General features: G+C 28.8%; 6 protein-coding genes and 1 pseudogene across 6 annotated transcripts; 6 read left to right on the top strand and 1 right to left on the bottom strand.

Annotated features, from left to right (window-relative positions):
* Nucleotides 1–37: 37 nt before the first annotated feature.
* On the top strand, nucleotides 38–379 carry LOC119677872 (syntaxin-6-like). Its single transcript, XM_038089428.1, has 2 exons — nucleotides 38–150; nucleotides 225–379. Exons 1-2 carry the CDS (start codon nucleotides 57–59, stop codon nucleotides 299–301), a joined length of 171 nt encoding a protein of 56 aa, XP_037945356.1. The 5' UTR covers nucleotides 38–56; the 3' UTR covers nucleotides 302–379.
* A 2,760-nt stretch (nucleotides 380–3,139) lies between these two features.
* LOC119677859 (deoxyribodipyrimidine photo-lyase-like) lies at nucleotides 3,140–5,241 on the top strand. Its single transcript, XM_038089416.1, has 4 exons — nucleotides 3,140–3,329; nucleotides 3,384–4,381; nucleotides 4,442–4,876; nucleotides 4,933–5,241. Exons 1-4 carry the CDS (start codon nucleotides 3,289–3,291, stop codon nucleotides 5,091–5,093), a joined length of 1,635 nt encoding a protein of 544 aa, XP_037945344.1. The 5' UTR covers nucleotides 3,140–3,288; the 3' UTR covers nucleotides 5,094–5,241.
* LOC119677869 (proteasome subunit alpha type-6-like) lies at nucleotides 5,158–6,417 on the bottom strand. Its single transcript, XM_038089425.1, has 4 exons — nucleotides 6,169–6,417; nucleotides 5,855–6,031; nucleotides 5,642–5,797; nucleotides 5,158–5,581 (listed from the first exon to the last, which is right to left on the bottom strand). The coding sequence occupies exons 1-4, from the start codon at nucleotides 6,242–6,244 to the stop codon at nucleotides 5,256–5,258; spliced, it is 735 nt and encodes a 244-aa protein (XP_037945353.1). The 5' UTR covers nucleotides 6,245–6,417; the 3' UTR covers nucleotides 5,158–5,255.
* A 1,868-nt stretch (nucleotides 6,418–8,285) lies between these two features.
* Nucleotides 8,286–9,512, top strand: LOC119677865 (hydroxysteroid dehydrogenase-like protein 2). Its single transcript, XM_038089420.1, has 4 exons — nucleotides 8,286–8,416; nucleotides 8,484–8,647; nucleotides 8,703–8,916; nucleotides 8,982–9,512. The coding sequence occupies exons 1-4, from the start codon at nucleotides 8,403–8,405 to the stop codon at nucleotides 9,442–9,444; spliced, it is 855 nt and encodes a 284-aa protein (XP_037945348.1). The 5' UTR covers nucleotides 8,286–8,402; the 3' UTR covers nucleotides 9,445–9,512.
* A 1,469-nt stretch (nucleotides 9,513–10,981) lies between these two features.
* Nucleotides 10,982–12,319, top strand: LOC119677862 (hydroxysteroid dehydrogenase-like protein 2). The gene is made up of 4 exons (XM_038089419.1): nucleotides 10,982–11,089; nucleotides 11,157–11,320; nucleotides 11,376–11,589; nucleotides 11,655–12,319. Exons 1-4 carry the CDS (start codon nucleotides 11,076–11,078, stop codon nucleotides 12,115–12,117), a joined length of 855 nt encoding a protein of 284 aa, XP_037945347.1. The 5' UTR covers nucleotides 10,982–11,075; the 3' UTR covers nucleotides 12,118–12,319.
* Nucleotides 12,320–12,759: 440 nt separating this feature from the next.
* Nucleotides 12,760–14,041, top strand: LOC119677867 (hydroxysteroid dehydrogenase-like protein 2). The gene is made up of 4 exons (XM_038089422.1): nucleotides 12,760–12,827; nucleotides 12,895–13,058; nucleotides 13,114–13,327; nucleotides 13,393–14,041. The coding sequence occupies exons 1-4, from the start codon at nucleotides 12,814–12,816 to the stop codon at nucleotides 13,853–13,855; spliced, it is 855 nt and encodes a 284-aa protein (XP_037945350.1). The 5' UTR covers nucleotides 12,760–12,813; the 3' UTR covers nucleotides 13,856–14,041.
* A 1,209-nt stretch (nucleotides 14,042–15,250) lies between these two features.
* LOC119674178 overlaps nucleotides 15,251–23,417 on the top strand; it is a 10,796-nt pseudogene continuing 2,629 nt past the window's right edge.

The following is a 23,417-nucleotide window of genomic DNA, read 5'->3' as shown; positions in this document are numbered from 1 at the left end:
TTTTAAATTATTTTATTGCAATTTAAAAAAGAATATAATTATAATTATTTTACAGTATGTTAGATGATTTCGGCAACGAATTCGACACAACTGAATCTAAATTAGATTCTACCATGAAAAAGATGGCTAAAGTGTTTCACATGAATAATGGTAAGAATGTATAAATAAATTATTTTTAAAATAAAATATATAATTAAACATTTTCGTTTTCGTCTTCGTTTTAGATAAACGTCAATGGGCAGCAATTTTAATACTTTCGATACTTCTTTTAATTGTGATAATATTATACATCATTTTGTAAACAAAATTAAGTTTCGTATTCCTTGCTACTTTAAAAAAATTGATTTTAGCTTTTAAAATGTTAGTTTCTAGTTCTTAATTTATTATAACACATACGATAAAAAAATCAATTATATTTTATAATTTATTTTATTGACTTCTATAATATTGTCAAAAAATTAAAAAATGTCCGCAAAAAAAAAAATATATATCTTATAAAAAAGTTGAAACTTCTTTTTATAAATGTATATATTTATTTATATAGAAATCTATTTATAGAGTTGTTTTGTGCATTTTTATTTAGTCATTTAAATTACCAAATATATATTTATTAATACAAAAGGAAAATATATTCAAATGAAATGTACGCATAGAAACTTATATATACAATTTTAATATTTGTAAATCTCCAGTTCAAAAATTCGTAATGTCGCATATAAAATATTTAAATATGTTGAATATAGTGTATATCGCATATGAAGAATTTCTTGAATATATCAAATATATATATATATATACATATAAAACAAAGTATGTAGAATTGAATAGGTAAAAATTTTAAATTCATTTAACGAATAATTATATGTATATTATAGTCAAAAAATAATAAACGAATATACAACAAAAGTTTGTTTTATTTAAATATTACGCAGTGAAATCTTGAAATTTAGTCATTTAGTTCATTTAATCCACTTTCTGCATAACTAAATTAACAATCTTATTTACTTATTTATATAAGAACTCCATCTGTAGAAATATAACGTAATCTAAAGAGGAATTTGGAACGACGAACTTTAGAAAAATTCGTTGTCCAATCAAAATAGTGCGCCCATTATTAAGTGTGTTGTTGTTGTTGTAACCCACTGGGACCTGCAAGCAGATAACATGAAAGGATATACACGAGACTATTACAAAGGTGGAGTAGAAGTTGGGGGGAATGAGAATAAGGGGATTAGGTGTCTTCCTATACTTTTGCCAACAAAAACTTTAAATGAAGTGTAAAAAATGAAAAACTGATTTATATGATTATATATATATAATTATATGTAGATGTATAGGAACGCGAAATCAGTAAACATTTGAAAAACAAAGGAAAGTTAAAAACATCTGTTATTTCAATTATATTAATCAATTTAGTGAAATAAGCTCACAAGTAACAAATTACTACTTTTTAATTAAAGCAGTTATTGAATCTAGTCTGCACTTTATATAATTTTTCAGTTTAATTTTCAACTGAGAATGAATTGCAAATTCAATATTATTATCTATTATTTGCTTTAAAATTTTAACCAACAAAGACAAGAAGCTTACCTTAACCTATCTTTATTTCGCATTTTATTGCAGTGCTCTCTGTTATAAGTTTTTACTGGTCTTTTGGAAACGCGAAACTAGTAAAAATTGTTGCAAATTTTAAATATGGTCACCTAACAATGTTATGATGTTCATACTATGCTTATCTTCTTCTTATTTAGCACTGCAGTGCACCTTAGTCTCCTTCACAAACTGCCTCCATCTGTATCGATCTTCTGCAGTTCTTTTTCAGTTCAAAACTCCGAGCTTTCTGGCGTCCTAGTAAATGTTTTCTTTCCATCTCAGCTTCGGTCTGCCTTTATGTTGTCATCGAATTGGCATGAAATATATTAGCCGAAATTTCTTTCGGGTCCAATTTTTACAACGTGAGGTGCCCATTGCAGTCTTTGTGCTTTGAGAAATTTTACTACATTTTCATTTTTAAGGTGATCTTCAATTTCGTTGTTTGTTCGTCTTTTGAATGTCTCGTCTTCCATTCGAATAGGTCCATATACTATACTCATACTATTATATATAACAATATTAATATCAAAAATCAAGAATTTCATATAAATCTTTTTGATTTCAACTTTGTTTGTTGTCGAAATCAAGAATAAGTCCAAATTTCAGTTGATATTAATAACAAAACTTTCGAGAGAATGCAGTATAAAGCATATTTGAAAACATTTAATTCTATAATATAATAAAATTTAGTTCCACTTTTAATATGAAATCATTTAAAAAACTTTAGCTAAAAGCACATTTATTTTTTAATAGTCATGTGATAATTAAGGATTTATATATTTTTTAAAAACAAAGTAAAAATAAATCTGCTAATCAAAATAGATTTCCAACAGATCATTTACAAATACACATTTTTTTAAATTATAGTTCAATTCAGATAATATATGAGAGAATCATATTGAAAAGCAAATTTCTAATAAAAATAAATTATATTTTATTTCGTTATTTTGTTATTAACGAAATTTTTGCAAAAATTGCTTATTGGGCTCTGTGCAAGTTCGAGTAAATTGAGGGAAGTAGTAAATTATGTCGGTATGGCAGCAATGTTGGTATTTACTAAAATTTCAAGTAGAGTAAATTAGATAAAAATCATTTGCACAATGGTGTTACCAAATTACCAAATTTTATTAGATGTTTAATAAATAAATAAATAAATTTAAAAACTTTTAACCAAAAATAATAAATAAGTGCAAGAATTAAACAAATAAATATTTACATTAGTACAGTGCAAAAAATCCCTAGGAAATTTCCATTTACTTTACCTCAATTTACTCAAACTCCCACACGGCTTAAAATGTAAACAAAACTCTACAACTAGAAATTTTAAAAGCTTCTACCCATTCCCTATATAGCTTGTGCTAATATAAACGACAAAAAGCTCCATGTTACTAATTAACTTTGTAAGTAAGTAGTAGAAACGTAGTATAACGTTATTTCCGCAAAAATTGTTTATTTAATTTCGATAAATGTGAGGTGTGAATACAATACAAAACTTAGCTGAACAAATATTTTTTTACTAAGTCTGGCATCTCTTCATCGTGGAAAATATTTCGTTTCAAAAGAAGGCGCAATTACTAGAGTTTATTATTAAATGGTTTTGAACTTAAAGCAAATTTGGTTTATTCCTTGTTGGAAAGAATTGTAGCCGAGTGAGGATAAATTTGATTATAAATAATATTTGATTATAAATATCACATGCGAATCGTTTTTAACATAGCAAAAAATACCTATGCAAGGTAAGTAAGAAAGTAATCAATTAGATTTTATTTAATAAATTAAATTATTTCTAGACTTGTATTTATGAAAATAATGAAGCGAACAAAATCATCTAATACCACGAAACCACAAAAAAAGACTAAGTTACTCAATAGTACCGAAACTTCGGTAAAAACAATAACAACAGAGGACGCAACAACATCCAAATCGAACATAACAGATTTTGCCGTCGCAGTGCAAGAACAAAGATTATTGACGGCAGAAAATATAATTGAATTCCCATTTAAGAAAAAAAGAGTACGTATTTTAACAACAGTTGAAGAAGTTAAAGAACATACTACTGGTGGAATTCTTTATTGGATGTCAAGAGATGCACGGGTTCAAGACAATTGGGCTTTGTTATTTGCACAAAAATTGGCACTTAAAATGCAATTACCACTAATTGTGGCATTTTGTTTGGTACCAAAATTTTTAAACGCGACTATAAGACATTATAAATTTATGCTAGGGGGTTTAGAGGAAGTAGAAAAAGATTTGCAAGAGCTTAATATACCGTTTTATTTATTACTTGGACCCGCAGCGGAACATATACCAAAATTTGTAAAGGAATTTGATATCGGTGCTGTGGTTTGCGACTTTGCACCATTGCGTGTACCGCGAAAGTGGATAGATGATGTTAAAAATTTATTACCTAAGGATATTCCATTAACTCAAGTTGATGCACATAATATAGTTCCAGTGTGGATAGCTTCTGATAAACAAGAGTACGCAGCGCGAACTATACGTAACAAAATAAATTCTAAACTTGGTGAATACTTAACAGAATTTCCACCAATCGTTAAGCATCCTTATGATGTCAAACAAAAACGCACCACAATTGATTGGAAAGATGCATATGCCTCCTTGAAATGTGATATGTCCGTAGATGCTGTAGATTGGGCTAAGCCAGGATATAAAGCAGCTTTAAGACAATTGCAGGAATTTTGCACTAAACGATTACGCATTTTTAATGACAAACGTAATGACCCAACCCTAAATGCACTTTCAGGATTATCACCATGGTTTCATTTTGGTAAACTAGAAGTATAACGACAAATTAGTGTTAGAACATAATTGATGTTTTATTTATTAGGTCACATATCAGTTCAACGCTGCATATTAGAAGTAAAACGGTACTCTGCTCAGCATAAGGCTTCAGTTGATGCTTTTTGCGAAGAAGCTATTGTACGCAGAGAATTAGCTGATAACTTTTGTTATTATAATGATAACTACGATAATATAAAGGGATTACATGAATGGGCACGTAAAAGTCTTGATGAACATCGTAAAGACAAGCGGAGTTCACTATATACTTTATTGGAATTTGAGCAGGCTCGTACGCATGATGACTTATGGAACTCTGCACAGTTACAATTAATCAATGAAGGCAAAATGCACGGTTTTCTACGAATGTATTGGGCTAAAAAAATACTTGAATGGACAGAAACTCCTGAACAAGCCCTGGAATTCGCAATATTGTTGAACGACAAATATAGTCTAGATGGACGCGACCCCAATGGCTATGTTGGTATGTGTTAAATATTTTGTAAAATATGTTGGAATTCAATTATATTATAATTTTAGGATGTATGTGGTCTATTGGTGGTGTGCATGATCAAGGATGGGCGGAACGGCCAATTTTTGGTAAAATACGTTATATGAATTATCAAGGCTGCAAACGTAAATTTGATCTAAAGGCCTATGTCGCGCGCTATGGTGGCAAAATTCATACAAAAAGCACATAAAATAAAAACTGCAAAACAAAATTTTAGATGCGTAATAATATATTGAAAATATTAAATCTTTGCGTATTTGTTTTTGCAGACACATTTATTAAAAATTATAAATTTTACTTTAGACCACTGAAACTAATAAAGTTTGAAACTTTAATATATATACTTTTTGTTTTAATCTTTCTCTGCTATTTTTGTTAGGTGATCCTCAATTTCTTTTTCATCCAATGTTCTGAATTGTGGATTGTCCTTGCTTATTACACCGATTTCAATACCATTTGGTTTAAAATCAACTGCTAAAACATTAGAGAGACACATAATTGCCAATTGAATCGTTTTTTCTTCAGAAAGGTTATTTTTGTATTTCTTCTCTAAATAACTATTTGCCTCAACCTGCTTCACACCAACGGAGACCGCACGGAAACCGCAAAAGTAACCCGCAGGATCAGTTTTAAAAACTGCAGGTCCTTTTTCTTCATCATAACCAATGACAATCATACCTATATAAACAAAAGTTTTTAATTTTTTAAACTATAAAAAATTTTTAACGAATCACTTACTGCAGCCTAGTGGACGCATTTCGGCATTTTGAGTGTAAACTTGATTCATATCAGCCACACGTCTGCAAACCACATCAACCGGCATTTCATGCCCATATTTATAACGCCAGTGAGCAGCTTCATGACGAGCCTTTTGTACCTGCGAACGGCTGTCAGCTGTAAAAAAAAAAATGGAATAACACTAAATCGTGCATCGTTTAGCTGAAAGCATACCTATGCGTCCTGTCATCACACAACCAATTTTACTGGTAATTTTAAATATATGTGTAACAGTTTTTGGATCAATCAATTTATCGGTAACCTTCTTTTGTGTTGCTATTACAGCACAGTCACCACTCTTTAGAGCCACTGATGTAATACCCTCTTGGTTAATAGCTTTGAAGGCATATTCTAAAATTTTCAAAATATATAATATCAAGTTATTTCTACCTTATTACTCTCAAATATAGCAAAATAAATTTTTAAATTAAATAAGTGTAAGAAATATAACACCAAGAATTTGTATTCTCGAATGTATTGTTTCTTACCAACTTGATAGAGACGACCCTCTGGTGAAAAAATAGTAATATGACGATCAAAGCCGGCTGAACTTCCACGTGACATATTTGCTGATTTTCAGTTGTATAATAATATACTTCGATATAATTACGTTATATTATAATTAAAATATTAAGAAATTTGTTATAAACTGACTTTATGTCCGGTATGTGCACAAACAAATGATATTTAAAAGCATCAAATTCACACAGTCATTCCATGAAATGTCACACACAGCTTTTCAGTGATGCCAATACTTCCACTTTTTGACTTTTGCGTGAGAATTTACTTAAATCACCAGAGAATATATTCTAGGACACATAATTTTTAAAATTCAATACGTAAACGTAACAATTTACTTATGGAGAAAAAGTCGCTACCAATATTAGGGACATGTTATAATTGCAGTCACATCACGGCGATTGTTGTTGCTTTTAATCCAAAATGTAATAAGCTGTCAGTGTCAAATTTTCATTTTGCATTGAAAGCAACAACAATTAAACGTAAAGCAACAGCTAAATATTCACGTAAAGCAGATATAATGGCAGATGCAGCTTATGCTTTGTTGTCAAAGAAACCTGACAGTTGTACTGGAAAATTTTTAATTGATGAAGAAGTGGTATTGCAGGCTGGAGTTAAAGATTTGAAACAATATGCATGTGTTTCAGAAAATGCTGATATGTTAACTGATGACTTTTTCTTGGAACCTCATAATTCTAAACTGTAATATTGTGTATTAAAAAGATAATTTGGGAAAATGTAGATCGTGAATTGGAATAATTGATTAAGTTGTTAGAAGCGAAACAGATTTTTTTAATTAAAGTTTTTATAATTATTATTTTTTACATATATTAGTGCTTTACAATATTTGAGTATTACCATCTACTTAGATATGAAATATGATATACTTAAATATAAATATTTTGATCGAATAGTTTACATGTTCGGAATATGCGCGTTGTTCAGCCGTTGCAGCCCTTCACTTTTCTTAATTGCGTTGAACATGGAATGACACAATCTTACAATTAACTGAAAACTTATTATTTAAATTATTAACATTTTCAAAAAAAAGTGGTCAAGCTAATTACTTGGATTTATAATAGTAAATATGTGTAGTTTTCTTTACTGATAGTATCACTTAGTTAAATTTATTGAATTGTTCAATTTCCTGCATTCTTCCCAATAAATGTGTTCCTTTGCGCAAAAATTAGAACTAACTAGTCAAAGTTTTCATGGCTGTTTCTATTTTTAGTTGTCGTGCACAAAATTCAAGAAAAACAAACTACATTGAGACAGATTTGAAATAAATTCACTTTTCTGGAGATTTTTTTTTTTTTTAAACTTCATTTTATTAAATACAATCTATTCTATTCATAAATAATAAGTACTACTTATGGCAATAATTTTTATTATTTCTGGAGATTGTCAGTTTTTATTCATTTTATATTTGCTAGTAGAAGTAACAAGAAGTGGAAATTAATACGAGCTTATTATACATATATTTTGTGATTGGTAGCGCGATAATTACGGTGCATATGATTGAAGAAGCTGATCACACTGATTACATCAAAGCCGAGTAAAAAGTATTGGAGTACCACATAACTGAGTCTTAATCTTGAGAAAAGACACTGATGCGATTAATGTCAAGTTAATGGAAATGTATCCGGACTGATAGTAGTTTCTTGCCGTTATGCTTATGTTTAGATTTAATACAGTCGCGATCGACTTTACATTGAAAATGGTGAAGTTTTTCCATGTAAGCACAACCAAATCTCGAAGACGGATGTGAAAAGCGATCGAATTAGTTGCTCATAGCAAAGGAACTTGACTTTATGATGTCATTTTTTGTTATTTTCTCCCAGTTTTTAAAGATAAAAGCCGAGAACACATCATTTAACAATTACACGCATTCCATATTACAATCAATATCGTCTTTTATAACAAATGACTTTTATTACGATATATGCTTCGACTAGAATCAGGCATGTGATATGTTACATATTGGAGTAATTAAATGAAATGTTCTCATTAAAGAAATTAATATCACTTGGCAGCCCTGTTAATACAAATAATGTTTTTTTTTCCAAAACAAATATTTTCCAGTCGGTTTATTTATATTGGGAGAAGATAATTTGATTGTTTTAAAAAAATTTCAGTTGATAATGATATTAGAATTTTGACTTTGTACCTTTTCTATGCAGAAATAGTTGAGAACGAAGACCAAATGGAGAACACCGGGTAAAATTCTTTTTAATACAAATGATAAATGAAATTAATATTTTTATTTTTAAAAATAATTTTAAAGAATATTGAAAGGAAAGACCATTTTTATAACTGGTGCTTCTCGTGGCATTGGAAAAGCAATTGCTTTGAAAGCAGCTAAAGATGGTGCAAATATAGTTATTGCAGCTAAAACAGCAGATCCACATCCTAAGCTACCAGGCACAATATATACTGCAGCTGAAGAAAGTAATATTAAATTATTTTGTGTGATATTTTTAATACTGTTATTAATTAAAATTAGTCGAAAGAGCTGGCGGAAAGGCTTTAGCTTGTATTGTTGATGTTCGAGATGAAGAACAGGTAAAAAAAGCAGTAGATGCAGCTGTAGCGAAATTTGGAGGTATTGACATTTTAGTAAATAATGCCAGTGCTATTTCTGTGACCCGGACATTGGACACTGATATGAAACGATATGATCTTATGCATAATATTAACACAAGGGGAACATTTTTAGTGTGAGTGTGAAATAAAAAATATTACTAATTAAATTTATTTAACCAATTTATAATTAATTTGTTAGTTCCAAAATATGTTTACCGTATCTACTGAAAAGTAAACATGCTCACATACTCAATATATCTCCACCACTTTCTATGAGGCCCAAATGGTTTGGTAACCATGTTGCTTATACAATGGCTAAATATGGTATGTCTATGTGTGTGTTAGGCATGGCGGAGGAGTTTAAAGACATGAATTTAGCGGTTAATGCACTATGGCCGCGTACTGCTGTGTATACAGCTGCAACTGATTTTGTAGCAGGACCAGAAGCTGTAAAGTATACACGAAAAGCAGATATCATGGCAGATGCTGCGTATGTTTTATTGTCTCAGAAACCAAATAGTTGTAGTGGTAAATTTCTAATAGATGAGGAAGTTTTGTTCGAGGCTGGTGTTAAGGATTTTAAACAATATGCGTGCTTTCCAGAATATGCTGACAGATTAAGGATAGATTTGTTTTTGGAACCGCAACACTCTAAATTATAGTTTTAAAATATGATATTTAAAATGCATATTTTTAAATATATTCGTCCTAACTTTTAAGGTTAAGGTTTAAGAGTAAACAAGTTTTTTTGTATATTTATATTTAAAAAAATGCATTAAGTTAAATGCAAATATTTAACATCCCACAAGAGAAATTTACGCCGGAACAAATTTTATCATTATCAAATTTTTATAAGTTTAAACTAAACATTATAAAAACAAAGAGAAACAATTCCTACTTTAGGAAACGTGGTATATTACATGATAAACCAGTGATTTTTTATGGTAATGTCAAGGAGTTTACGCGATCCAAAAGATTATATTAATTTTTTCGCGAATATTATATGAAATATAAAGGAACTGAGAGATTCGTAGAATTCTATTTATATATGTGAAAAGCGGTGATGTGATCCAATTTTTGCATATTTATTTCAGTTAGATGGCAGCCATTGGAAAACAGTGCGGCCTAAATTAACTCCATTTTTTATATCTGGATAATTGCTCAATATAGTAGCCGACATCGCTACTATATTTGTTTTAGAACAAGTGCTAAGTTCAACGAATATGGATGATGGGTCTCATTGTGATAATCTTGTGGTACGGCACATAACTGATGTGATTGGAACTGAAATGTTGCGTGTAACTTAAAAAAAAGGTGTTAAAAAAGGGTTAAAAAAGGTGATCAAAGTTTTTTGTATCAGTTCTATTTTTATTGCAGATTTACTTATGCTTTGTCATTTTTAAGTTTTTTTATAAGTTCGAATACTTCGTCTTACTTAGATATTAGCATAAAAGGTTCAGCAGTACAAAATTCATAACAGTTCCTAATATTGTTGAAAATAGAGTGAATCCTTTTGAAATTACTCAAAATAATGCTTATTTTATGCTTATAGAGGTTAAGTCGAGGTTGAAACCTTTGTAATACAATCCATTACAAATAATAATGTAAACAGTTCAATTAACAATTTAAACAAAATATTAATACTTATGGTAAGTATAGTTAATATTATATTATATTTAAGAGAAAGCTTCAAGCTACACCTGAAGCGATATACGAATTTTTTTAAAGCAAAAACCGTTAAATCATATAATATAATAAATCAAAACAACTGTTTGATTATTGATGTAATATTTTCATTTCAAAATGACTAAATGATTCAAATACCACATACAATCAACATATAATGTAACAAAATATTTTTTGCCTTTTGCCTTTCGAGAAAAACTCAATACGATTAATGTGTAATCATTTGCAATAAAACATGACATATAATTTACTGACATTATTATTTAAGTCAGTTAACAAAGTTAATCGATATTAAGCATAAGCATAGTTTAAAAAAAAAACGATTTCTGTGCTGTTAGTAAATATTAGATATTGTGCTTTGCTTATAGAAACGACAAAATTTTTTTCTTGTATTGGTGCATAATTTTTTACACAATGTTTTTATAAAAAAAATTCCATATTACTTGGCAGCTCTGTCACTACAAAAAAAAAAACAATTTTTTTTACAACAGCAAGTTGATTATATTGGAATGAGATTGTTTTAATTTTATAAAGTATCTCAGCTGATAATGATAGGAGTTTGACTTTGTACCTTTCTATGCAGAAATAGTTGAAGAACGAAGATCAAATGGAGAACACCGGGTAATATTCTTTTTAACACAAATGATAAATGAAATTAATATTTTTATTTTTAAAAACAAAATTATAGAATATTGAAAGGAAAGACCATTTTTATAACTGGAGCTTCTCGTGGCATTGGAAAAGCAATTGCTTTGAAAGCAGCTAAAGATGGTGCAAATATAGTTATTGCAGCTAAAACAGCAGATCCACATCCTAAGCTACCCGGCACAATATATACTGCAGCTGAAGAAAGTAATATTAAATTATTTTGTGTGATATTTTTAATACTGTTATTAATTGAAATTAGTCGAAAGAGCTGGCGGAAAAGCCTTACCTTGTATTGTTGATGTTCGAGATGAAGAACAGGTAAAAAAAGCAGTAGATGCAGCTGTAGCGAAATTTGGAGGTATTGATATTTTAATAAATAATGCCAGTGCTATTTCTTTAACACACACATTGGACACTGATATGAAACGATATGATCTTATGCATAATATTAACACAAGGGGAACATTTTTAGTGTGAGTGCTAAATAAAAAATATTACTAATTAAATTTATTTAACTAATTTATAATTAATTTTCTAGTTCCAAAATATGTTTACCGTATCTACTGAAAAGTAAACATGCTCACATACTCAATATATCTCCACCACTTTCTATGAGGCCCAAATGGTTTGGTAACCATGTTGCTTATACAATGGCTAAATATGGTATGTCTATGTGTGTGTTAGGCATGGCGGAGGAATTCAAAGACATGAATTTAGCTGTTAATGCCTTATGGCCACGTACTGCTATACAAACGGCTGCAATTGATTTGATATCAGGTCCAGAAGCAGCTAAATATTCACGTAAAGCAGATATAATGGCAGACGCAGCTTATGCTTTGTTGTCAAAGAAACCTGATAGTTGTACTGGTAAATTTTTAATAGATGAGGAAGTGTTGTTAGAGGCCGGAGTTAAGGATTTGAAACAATATGCATGTGTTCCAGAAAATGCTGATATGTTGATTGAAGACTTTTTCTTGGAACCTCACCATTCCAAATTATAGTATTATATATACAAGTGAAAATCGGGGGTGTTGGTATTCTGGGGATAACATTTTGTTTTATTAACATGATAATAATGTAAAATTAATTTGAGAATAAACTTTTATATATGTACATTCTAATTAAAAACTGAAACATGCAGTATCATATATGTATGAACTAATAGCAAAACATAACAGGATAACCAATTACTGATATATATATACATATAAATATATATATATAATATAAATTCTTTTTTACTAAAAGACAGGAATTGATGGTTTAACTATTTTTAGTTGAACAGTATGTATCATTTATATCATCATTTACTTATATGATTATTTAAGAAAAGTTTAACGATATTTTGTAGAAATTGAGAAGATATTTGGCAAAAAAAATAAAACATTAAAAAATAAAAATATTTGTTTTGTTATGAAATATTCGATACTGTGCGTTGTATACAGTAAGAAAAAAATTTCGAAGGTTGCGTAGGACAATTTTTATATAAAATGTTCCCATTAAAAAAGTCCATTTCATTTGGCATTCCTATTATTAAATACAAAAACACAATGTTTTTTTCAAAACAATTATCTTCCAATAGGTTGATTGCACTGAAATAAGATTGTTTATTTTTAATAAATACTTCAGTTGATAATGATATTAGAACTTTGACTTTACACCTTTCTGTACAGAAATAGTCGAATAGCGAAGACCAAATGGAGAACACCGGGTAAAATTCTTTTCAATAGAAATTAATAATAAAATTAATATTTTTATTTTTAAAAATAAAATTATAGAATATTAAAAGGAAAGACCATTTTTATAACTGGAGCTTCGCGTGGCATTGGAAAAGCAATCGCTTTGAAAGCAGCTAAAGATGGTGCAAATATAGTTATTGCAGCTAAAACAGCGGATCCACATCCTAAGCTACCAGGCACAATATATACTGCAGCTGAAGAAAGTAATATTAAATTATTTTGTGTGATATTTTTAATACTGTTATTGATTAAAACTAGTCGAGAGAGCTGGTGGAAAGGCTTTACCTTGTATTGTTGATGTTCGAGATGAAGAACAAGTAAAAAAAGCAGTAAATGCAGCTGTAGCGAAATTTGGAGGTATTGACATTTTAGTAAATAATGCCAGTGCTATTTCTGTGACCCGGACATTGGACACTGATATGAAACGATATGATCTTATGCAAAACATTAACACAAGGGGAACATTTTTAGTGTGAGTGCTAAATAAAAAATATTACTAATTAAATTTATTTAACTAATTTATAATTAATTTGTTAGTTCAAAAATATGTTTACCTTATCTACTGAGAAGTAAACATGCTCACATACTCAATATATCTCCACCACTTTCTATGAGTCCCAAATGGTTTGGTAATCATGTTGCTTATACAATGGCTAAATATGGTATGTCTATGTGTGTATTGGGCATGGCGGAGGAATTTAAAGACAAGAATTTATCCGTTAATGCCTTATGGCCACGTACTACTATACAAACGGCTGCAATTGATTTACTATCGGGTCCAGAAGCAGCTAAATATTCACGTAAAGCAGATATAATGGCAGATGCTGCGTATGCTTTATTGTCAAAAAAGCCTGGTAGTTGTACTGGAAAATTTTTAATTGATGAAGAAGTGGTATTGGAAGCCGGAGTTAAGGATTTGAAACAATATGCATGTGTTCCCGAAAATGCTGATATGTTGATTGAAGACTTTTTCTTGGAACCTCACCATTCCAAATTATAGTATTATATATACAAGTGAAAATCTGGGGTGTTGGTATTCTGGGGATAACATTTCGTTTTATTAGGATGATATTAATGTAAAAATTAAAGAAGCAATTGTATTATTTATAGAATATAAAAACTGAAATATGTACTATCATATAATAGTACATATTTCACAAGTAAAGAGAATGACAAATAAAATGATGAGCGGTATATTATAATATAAATTAAATTAGAGATCTTATTATTTTTTAAACGAATTATTATGTTTATATTGCGAGATCGGAGCACAATGCTACCTCAATATGAGCATTCTAAAAACTCAACCCATGGTTGTGTATTTAGATGAAGTAACAAATCAACGGTGCTCTGTAACATTAGGGAATAATTTGAATATTTATTGAATAATTAAAAAAATATTTCGATCATCGTGTTTCTATTCATTTCTTTATCTAATTTTTGATTTAATGTAATGGGCAGATTAAGAATATTATGTGTATTCATGATTTGTAACTTTTTGTTAGCTGAAAAGTTTGGGAACAAATCTATAATTTACTAACATAAATAATTAAGAAAAGTAAATAAAGCAAGATAATTGATAATTAAAATATACAAATATTTGTTTGCACTGTTACTAAATATTCGATACTGTGCGTTATGTACAGTATAAACAAAATTTCAATTTTTATCTGAAATGTCCGTTTCAAAAAAAATTCATTTAATTTGGCACTCCTGTTATTAACCCAAAAAAAATTTTTTAAAGCAGAAGAAAACTATTCTTTAATTTTGCAGCTTAACATTCAGAAGCATGCAGTGTTTAACTTTAAAAGAACTCTACAGTAGTTATATTTTGCTCCTGTAATAGTCTTGCCCTCTGATAACTTTTAATTTGAAATTATTCTACTTTATTCGAAACATTGTCAGAAGAAACAAGATAATTCTATGGAAATGTCTCTTAAGCTAATCTGTAAAATTTAATGCTATTAACACAACCTAGCAATAAAATCTGAATGAATCTGAATTGTTTAGTGTAAATTCCAGAAAATCTACAAGTCTCGGTGAGCTTTAGTTCTATTTTTGATAGGACTGAAGAACACCGTTAAGCAATCTTCTTAACGTGAGTTCATGTGAGTTTAGTGTATTTCAATTTTGTACTATTTATTGTAATAGAAAAACAATATATTTTAAAAAATTAGATATTATCCGTTGATTGTATCAATTATACTTTTTTGGCAGCCACTAAACAGCTTTATATAACTGTATATATTATATATTTATAATATTTTTCCACACAACATGCGCAACTGGGATTCGAAAGTACGTATATAATTTTTAATTATTTTGAATAAATGGGCAACACTAAACCACGGCAAAAACGTCAAAAATTATACAAAACAATCATTATCAAGTAAAGCACAGCTCGTACAAACGTTCATATCCTTTTTATAAATGGTTTAATATCTTTTATATTATTTATAATTATAAATTTGGGAACAAAATCGATAATGAGCCGCAATGAAGTAGAAACACTACAAAATCAGCTAACAGTTGCAAGAAATGAGATTAATAATTTAAGGTGAGCTTACCAATTGTGTATTAAGTAACAAAAAACAAAAAAAGAAAAAACAAAACCTTTATGATCATAAATAATAAAAATATTAAATCTACAGACAACAAGTAAGAAATTTGCAACACGTACAACGCAAGGATATTGAGAAGGTTGCACATGTACTGAGTGAATTTCGTTGTGAAGGTTGTCGTCTTGCAGCTGACGAGAATACTAAAAATAGCAATGAAACTCACACAGTAAATATAATTCAGGTATGTTTTATGTGCACTTTTTTATGAATAAATAACTAAACTGTTAATTATCTAAAGGAAACATTCTCGGATGCTGCTGTTGTACGCTTTCGATCTATAGGCATAATTCGTACTGCATTTCCAGAGAAACGTGCAGTTCCTCGTCAATCAACTATTGGTGGACGTTTGCGTGGCCAAATCGAATTTAATAATGATATATTTACAAATCCGGAACATTCATTGGAAGGCTTGGAAGAATATTCACATTTATGGTTAATATATTATTTTCATAAAAATAATGCGCATCCCAAGGCCAAAGTTGCGCCCCCGCGTTTAGGAGGCGAACGTGTGGGTAGGTCATGACAAAATTTCAATGATGTGAAAAATTTAAATGAAAATTTTTGTTGTAGGCGTTTTTTCAACACGTTCACCACATCGGCCTTGTCCAATAGGTTTGTCACTTGTCGAAATTGATAAAGTAGATGGAGCAGTATTATATTTTTATGGAACAGATATGGTAGATGGCACTCCAGTGTTGGATATAAAACCTTATATACCATTTTATGATGCTCCACTTACTGTGGATTCTGGTAAGTGATATGTGTTTTTTTTAAATATATATTTTACATTAATTTAATAAATAGGTCTTAATTGTAAATTTAAAAGCAGTCATAACTGAAATCTTGTTTTATTTTTTTTTGTTTGTTATCGAATTTAGAAATTCCAATAAGGACTTTGTAGAAGTATTTATTTAGACATTTTTTAAATATAATAAAATAAAGTTATTTAAAATTCAAATGTAAAAGTAGAATAACTTAAATTGTATGTACGATGTTTATATATATATTAAATTTTAAATTTCTAATAAGAACTTCATAAAATCTAATTACATAAAGAGGTTTTTTTGAACAGTAGTGAACTACAACAGCAAAAATTTTATTTTTTATATTTTTTTAATTAAATGAATTTTTGGCTGACCATACAGCTATTTCGAGTATTGCCAAATACCCATCATCTAATTACTTTTTTATTTAGATGTCTTTTGAATATAATATAACATAAAATAACTAAAATATATAAAATTGATAATGTAGAATAATAGTTAAAATAATAAAAATAATAGTACAATAATTTAGCATAATATTTAAGATGTACAATAGTATATATACATATATATGAAATATAATATAACAATATAATACATTGTTTATTTTTTTACAGGTCGCATATCTGTTGGTCCAACAGAAGGTGTTGATTTTTATAATTCCCGTCAAGATCCGGATGGAGAAGAATCAGAATTGGAACTCTTAGGTGCCGGAGCAGCGGGTGGTGGTACTAATTTACCACATCCAGTAAATTTCGCTAATCATATTTCACCTCCACCGAGTGCTGTTAAGATACCAAATTGGGTAGTTGCTAGTCATAGACTAACAGTTTGTTTCAATGAACGAGCGGAATCACAATTGCAAGAATTGCAAGTACAAAAGAAATGTATTATTGATATATTGGAGGCAGATCCTCGCTCAGTTTATTTACGTACAAAGTATGGTTCACAAATATTTACATTCCAATTAAGCGAAGTAACAGTTACCTGCAAATTTGATGACAAAGCCGGTACTGTGACTGTAGTACAAATCCGACGAACTGAAAATGTTCAAGATGACAATATAACTGAGCAGTAACGTTTTGTAAACATGTATTGTTGTTGTCTGTGATGATCATTTCGAAAAAGTTTTATTAAAACATCTTCGAATATATACGTTCTTATAGAAAGAGGCTAAAAATATTAAAAATTAATGCTATTGTTAGTCTTACTAAGTGTAAACACAAGACACAACATATTCGTTAGTATTAACGATATCTTAAAAGTTTTAAATAAGCAGAAACATTAATATAGTAGTTTGCAAATAATTACCCTGCTTTTGTTGTTCAGTAATTGCTTTTCAAATAGATCATTAGTAGAGTAAAATGTAACAATAAACAAAGTTGTGAATGCAATAAAACAATATAATAATCATTTACAATGTTTAATGTGCAATATATACATAATACATATATTACTTGTGTTGTTTTGTGGACTGGTTCCATATTTGAGGAATCTAAATAAACATAATTGAATCATATATTGTAAAATGTTAGAAAAGTAAACAAAGTCCTCTTTATACGATCTTAAAGCAATCAATATACCTCAGCAGGTTTTATCCACACTGCTTCTTACATATTTTTAACAATATATACATATATATCAACATTTTTAAAAAAATGCAATTAGTATCCTTCTATGCCATTTATCATTGTTTTTTGCATTCTTACTTTTTGTATATTAAATATACAAAGTTTAATTAATGTTATTTTGGTTACATTATATCGTAACCTATTTCTCAATATCTGCTGTGTAATAAATTTTATGACAATGTTTCTATTTAGTTGTAATAATTTTAAAATAAGTGTGTTTTATTATATTAATTTTATTAATTATTTTATAATATAATTTATTTAAAAAAATAGTTCAATTTTATATTATAATGTATAATTTTTTACCTAATAATTATACATAAATGTTTTATTTATATAAAATATGTTACAATTTGTATTGTTTGTTTAGTTTAGTTTAATTTATTGTAAACATAATTAATGTTAAATATTTACTGAAATATTATAATATTAAAAGTATGGATAAAATTCATATGTTAAAAAGAAAATAAAGCTTTTTATCTTTCATAGATATTTACAATGTAAAAAGGTTTTATATAATTAGTTTTTTTTTAATAATTCCTTACTTTTTGAAGCAAATTTTTTTTACCAAGAAACAAGAACCCCATTATTTAAGACAAATTAATAAAATAATAATAATTAACGAAAGTTAAAAGTTGGCTGCATAAAAAGTATTTATCGTAAAAATCAACATCCACGTATGATTTTAATTTTCAGACACTGAGAATAATGAATAAGCTTTGATAAGTTTTTCTCAATATCATATTCCATTCATAACATTCTTTAGATATTCTGAAAGGCGCGATCTTCATTGTTTACAGTTTCTAAACGCTTTTCGTGCATTTTTTAAAGAGATGCTATTCGTGTATTAGATACTTCGCAAGATTCTCTTTACTTTTTAGTCCGTTCATACAATTTTTTACATTTTCCTATAAAAACGCTGTTCGTGTACAAGATATTTCGTATTTCCATCATTTACACTTTATTCCATTCATACTATTTTTTACCAGTTCTCAAAAAGCCGCAGCTTGCGCACTTGATGTTCTGGGTTTTCCAAAACATATTTATTCCATTCATTTTGAACTAGTTGTTATGGATAACCCACTCCAGACTTTATTTCATTCATACCACTCTTTACATTTTCTCAAAAGACGCTGTCCCTGCGCTAGATCTTTAAGACCTTCCGATCCTTAAGATTTTTTACTTTTTCTAAAAAGGTTGTTGCTCGTACACTAGAAGCTTGAAACTTCTACCTTTAAGTTGGTTTTTCAGGTTTGATCCTTGGAAGACGTCTCTTCAGTGGTATCACAATGAGCTTTATATGTGCTTATGTGAGCTTTGATGCGCAAGGATGTCACTCCAATTTAACGTAACCTATTCCTTATCGTTTGTGTTTTCTGGTTGCTAAAATTTTTTAGGATCGGTAAAATCTTATAGTTAGCCATCAGTAGCAAGTACAGTTTTTAAGGCTTTTTCTAATGATACAAATACAATATATGTATTTTAGTATAGGAAACCTATACTATCACTTTAAATAAAACATATTTAAAATTTAGAAACAGAATTAAGTTAATATTCCCTACATTTTATTGATAATTTTGTAATTGTAACAGTGACGTATACACGGGGAACTTGAATGATCTTAAACCACCTATATTTCGAATCATTTTATATGAGATATAATTGATTTTTTTCGAAAGCTTTCCTTAAATGAATATATTTATACGCGAATGATGCACAATGTCCCGTTTTACTCGTTTGGGTTATTTTAAAAATAACCACTTAATCCCATTAGTTGTTTATAGATCACAAGATCTTAACTGTTATTTACATACAGTTACATCCTATAACTTTATCTGAGAAAGATTAAAATCATGTCGCGGGCCACACAAACATTAGTCGTAGGCCACATGCGGCCCGCGGTCTGTGCTTTGGACAGCCCTCTCAAAGATAACAAATACAGGCCAAAAACCGATGGAAAAAGAGGTATGCCTAGATGGCTTGGGCACACGATACGTAAGCAAACAAACGATATTACGCATAGTGCACTTTCGCACTCCAAACCCACAGAAATAGGGGACGACCAAAAATTACATGACGTAGAACAATGAAACATCAAGATCTATAACTGAACTGAGATTTATGGCATGAAATCGTCAACTCTGGAAAAACTTTGTTACTGTTTTATGTGAATAGGCTTAGTTCTATATATTAATTGTATTGAACATGCTTATAATAATAATAATATGCTTATATGGATAGAGTATATGTACATACCTATAGCTTTGTTATCCATTCTAAAATCGTTTATTAATGTACGTCTCTTTTTATGTATGATTCTGAAAAAAAATGTATAATATGTGATTAATTAATATATATTATATTTATTCGTTATATATAAAAATACGTTATATATATAATAAAATTTTTAAAGATGTAAGCAGCTTGTAAGGCATGAAAAAATATTTGGTTTAGCATATTTATTAAAAACATTTCTGAGCATCATTTGTTCATATAGCTGTTTACAAAACACCATTACAATAGTATTATAAGGTATATATTAAACACTTAATAAAACTAATATAATTTTTAAAAACGTAAGCGATATGTGAGGCGCTAAATAAATTTTAGTCTGGCATTTCCAATAAAAACATTTCTGAGCGCCATCTGTTCATACAGCTGTTTACAAAACAGCAACACAAAAGAGAACGTGAAGATGTTTCATTTCGTCTCAGACTGCGGCGGTATTGGCTTGATATTTTGCGGCAAAATTAAGTGGTCAAAATATATAACCGATTAGCGTTTATTCTAAATAATCATTTGATTTTTAAAAGTTTAATATTTGCAATTAAGTTATTGTAAAAATAATAAGATTATTTGTGAAGTGAAAAATAATATTAAAACGAAAAAATTTTGTAAATAGTGCGAACGGAAATAATAAAAGCATTACAACAAAAGCATAAATTTAATAAAATAAACAAAAGCACGAAAAGCAACAGAAAAACGCAGCAACTCCGCATCATACAAACATGACAAGTAAGTACAATATATATAAGAATGCATTTCAGAGACTTAATACACACAAATATTTATGTATACAAATTCCACAGACGTAACATTAAATGGTATTTAATTCAGACTAATTTGTTTATGTTTTGTAGTATAAACAAAGTGCGGTGCACTGCGGGCATTGCCGTACTGTACTCTAAGCATTCCAATTGCTTTCCCTTTATTTAAAAGACTTAATAATAAAAAATGCAACTAAATTTAGATTGTTTCTGAACAATTTTATGGATTGACTATGTTCAGGTAATGTCTGCTTTTTTCTTGGCCAGAACATTTTTTTTCCTTGTGTTTTATGCAGTTCATGTGTGAAAAATCAATATTTACGACCTTTCTCTCTACCTCTTAACGAAATTACTTTCAGCAGTTTCTGGTGTGGTGCTAACATTAATAATTTTATTTCTTCAGTATTGTGTATATTTTAATTATTTTTTTATTCTAGAAGAAAAAGAAAAGATCAATTTATTTTAATTGTAATTCAGTATTACAGAGTGAACAATAAATAATAATAATTATGTGTTCGTCGTAGAATGCAGACAGAATTTATTAACAAAACGTTTCGTCTTGGACATGTGCAAAAATAATAATAAAATGGTTTAACGCAAAGTTTACTCAATATAGAAAAGGAAATTGTGTACTCATGTAAATTAACTTAAACGATGCAAAGAACTTTTAATTAAATCTATTAAATGTAAATTGTGGACAGGACTACTCAATAAAAAAAAGCTGACTACACTTTTTTATTTTGTATTTTTTTTTATTTTATCTGTCTGCCGTGTATGGTACACTTCAAAGTTTTGCTAATATTATTCTCTCTCTAATTTTAAAAATTAATTTATATTTATTTATCAATATATTCTTAATATATCTTTCAATATATTTTTAATACATTTTTTAAAATATATTTAATATAATTTTACTATATTTTTTAATATATTTTTAATATATCTTTCAATACTTTTTCAATATATCTTTCAATATATTTTTTAATATATTTTTCAATATATTTTAATATATTTATTAATATATTTTTCTAGATTTGTTAATATATTTTTAATATATTTTTCAATATGTTAAAAATATATTTTTTTTGTTCCGATTATGGTTAAGTTATAATTTCTAATTTATATTATACTAGATAACCCGACAAACGTTGTTTTGCCTTATAAATTATTTCTAGTTTCTAGATAAATTCTAGTGTAGACAAAAATTAACTTACTTATTATAAGTGTGTAAGTATGTGGTATATGCATGAAATAGGCATGGAGCGCTATGAACGAAAAGGAAAATAAAAATAACACACGCCAAACAATATTATTTTTAAGTTATTATAGTTTATTTATTAAATTATTTATTTAAAATCAATAGATTTTATGATACCAAGTTCCCTGGCAACAACTGTTGTATCTTCAAATTTAAATTGTCTTGGATTGCCTGTAAATAATAATAATGATAATGGGCCAGTAACATTAACCAACAATTGTCGAAGATAAAAGTACTCAGTGTGTCTTGGATTAACTGTAAATAAGCGTTTGATTTAAATAAATTGAGACATGCATTAACTGGTGAAACTTGCTTGCGGGGCATCTATTTTTTTGTTTGAGGCCATGTGAAATAGCGTGGTACTTGTGAATAGAGTAATGTTTTTGCAAAGGCACCAAAATCATCCGTACTATTACACAATTCAAAAAATGCAGTGAGTGTAGATTTAGGTGGATTTGTACCACGATCAATCACTGTCTCGTTCGTGAAAAATACAAGCTGACCATTTTCAAGATGGACGGCTACCTGAACAGCTGCTGGATCCCGTTCATGAATTAGAAAGCCGAAGATACGCCAAGCAGCTTCATTGGAGGTGATGTACCGACCAATTTGGTAGAGCGTAATTTCACCGTTTTTGTTCATTGGAGGAGCATTTACATTAGTATTTTCTACTCTAAACACAGCCATACCACCGCCTTTATGGACATACTTATATATTTGATGCTCTTCACAGAACTGCAAAACTCAACATTAATATAAGCATTGTATGTCTTGCTTAGCAGAGGCGAATACGTTACCACCCGCCATTGTCCCCCATTATCGGGATTTCTTCGACGATATATTGGATATCCGTCGGTATTTGTTATAGTATCATTAGTGAAATCTTTAGATCAATTTTTAGTACATTTTCCATCTGCCATGCAAGGCGAAGACGAAGAACGAAGTGTATGTAAATGCTCGATGTACTTGTTGGCGTAGTTACATAAAATATTAAGAAAAAATTTTTCTTTTTCAAAAATATAAACAAAATTTATGTCAAAAATAAAAAAATTTTTTGTTAAGCACTAAGGATATTTTTGCTGGGTTGGGACTCCCTAATCACTTTAGCGGTATGAAAAATAGATAGTAGCCGATTCTCAGACCTACTGAATACGCATATAAAATTTGGTAAAAATCGGTAAAGCTGTTTCGGAGGAGTACGGTAACTAACATTTTGACAATGTTAATTTTATATATAAGAT

The sequence above is a fragment of the Teleopsis dalmanni genome, chromosome 2 (genome assembly GCF_002237135.1).
Source record: "Teleopsis dalmanni isolate 2A chromosome 2, ASM223713v2, whole genome shotgun sequence".
In the NCBI taxonomy this organism is placed as follows: domain Eukaryota; kingdom Metazoa; phylum Arthropoda; class Insecta; order Diptera; family Diopsidae; genus Teleopsis; species Teleopsis dalmanni.
Note: the sequence above shows the minus strand (reverse complement) of the source record. Positions and strands in the feature narration are given on the sequence as shown.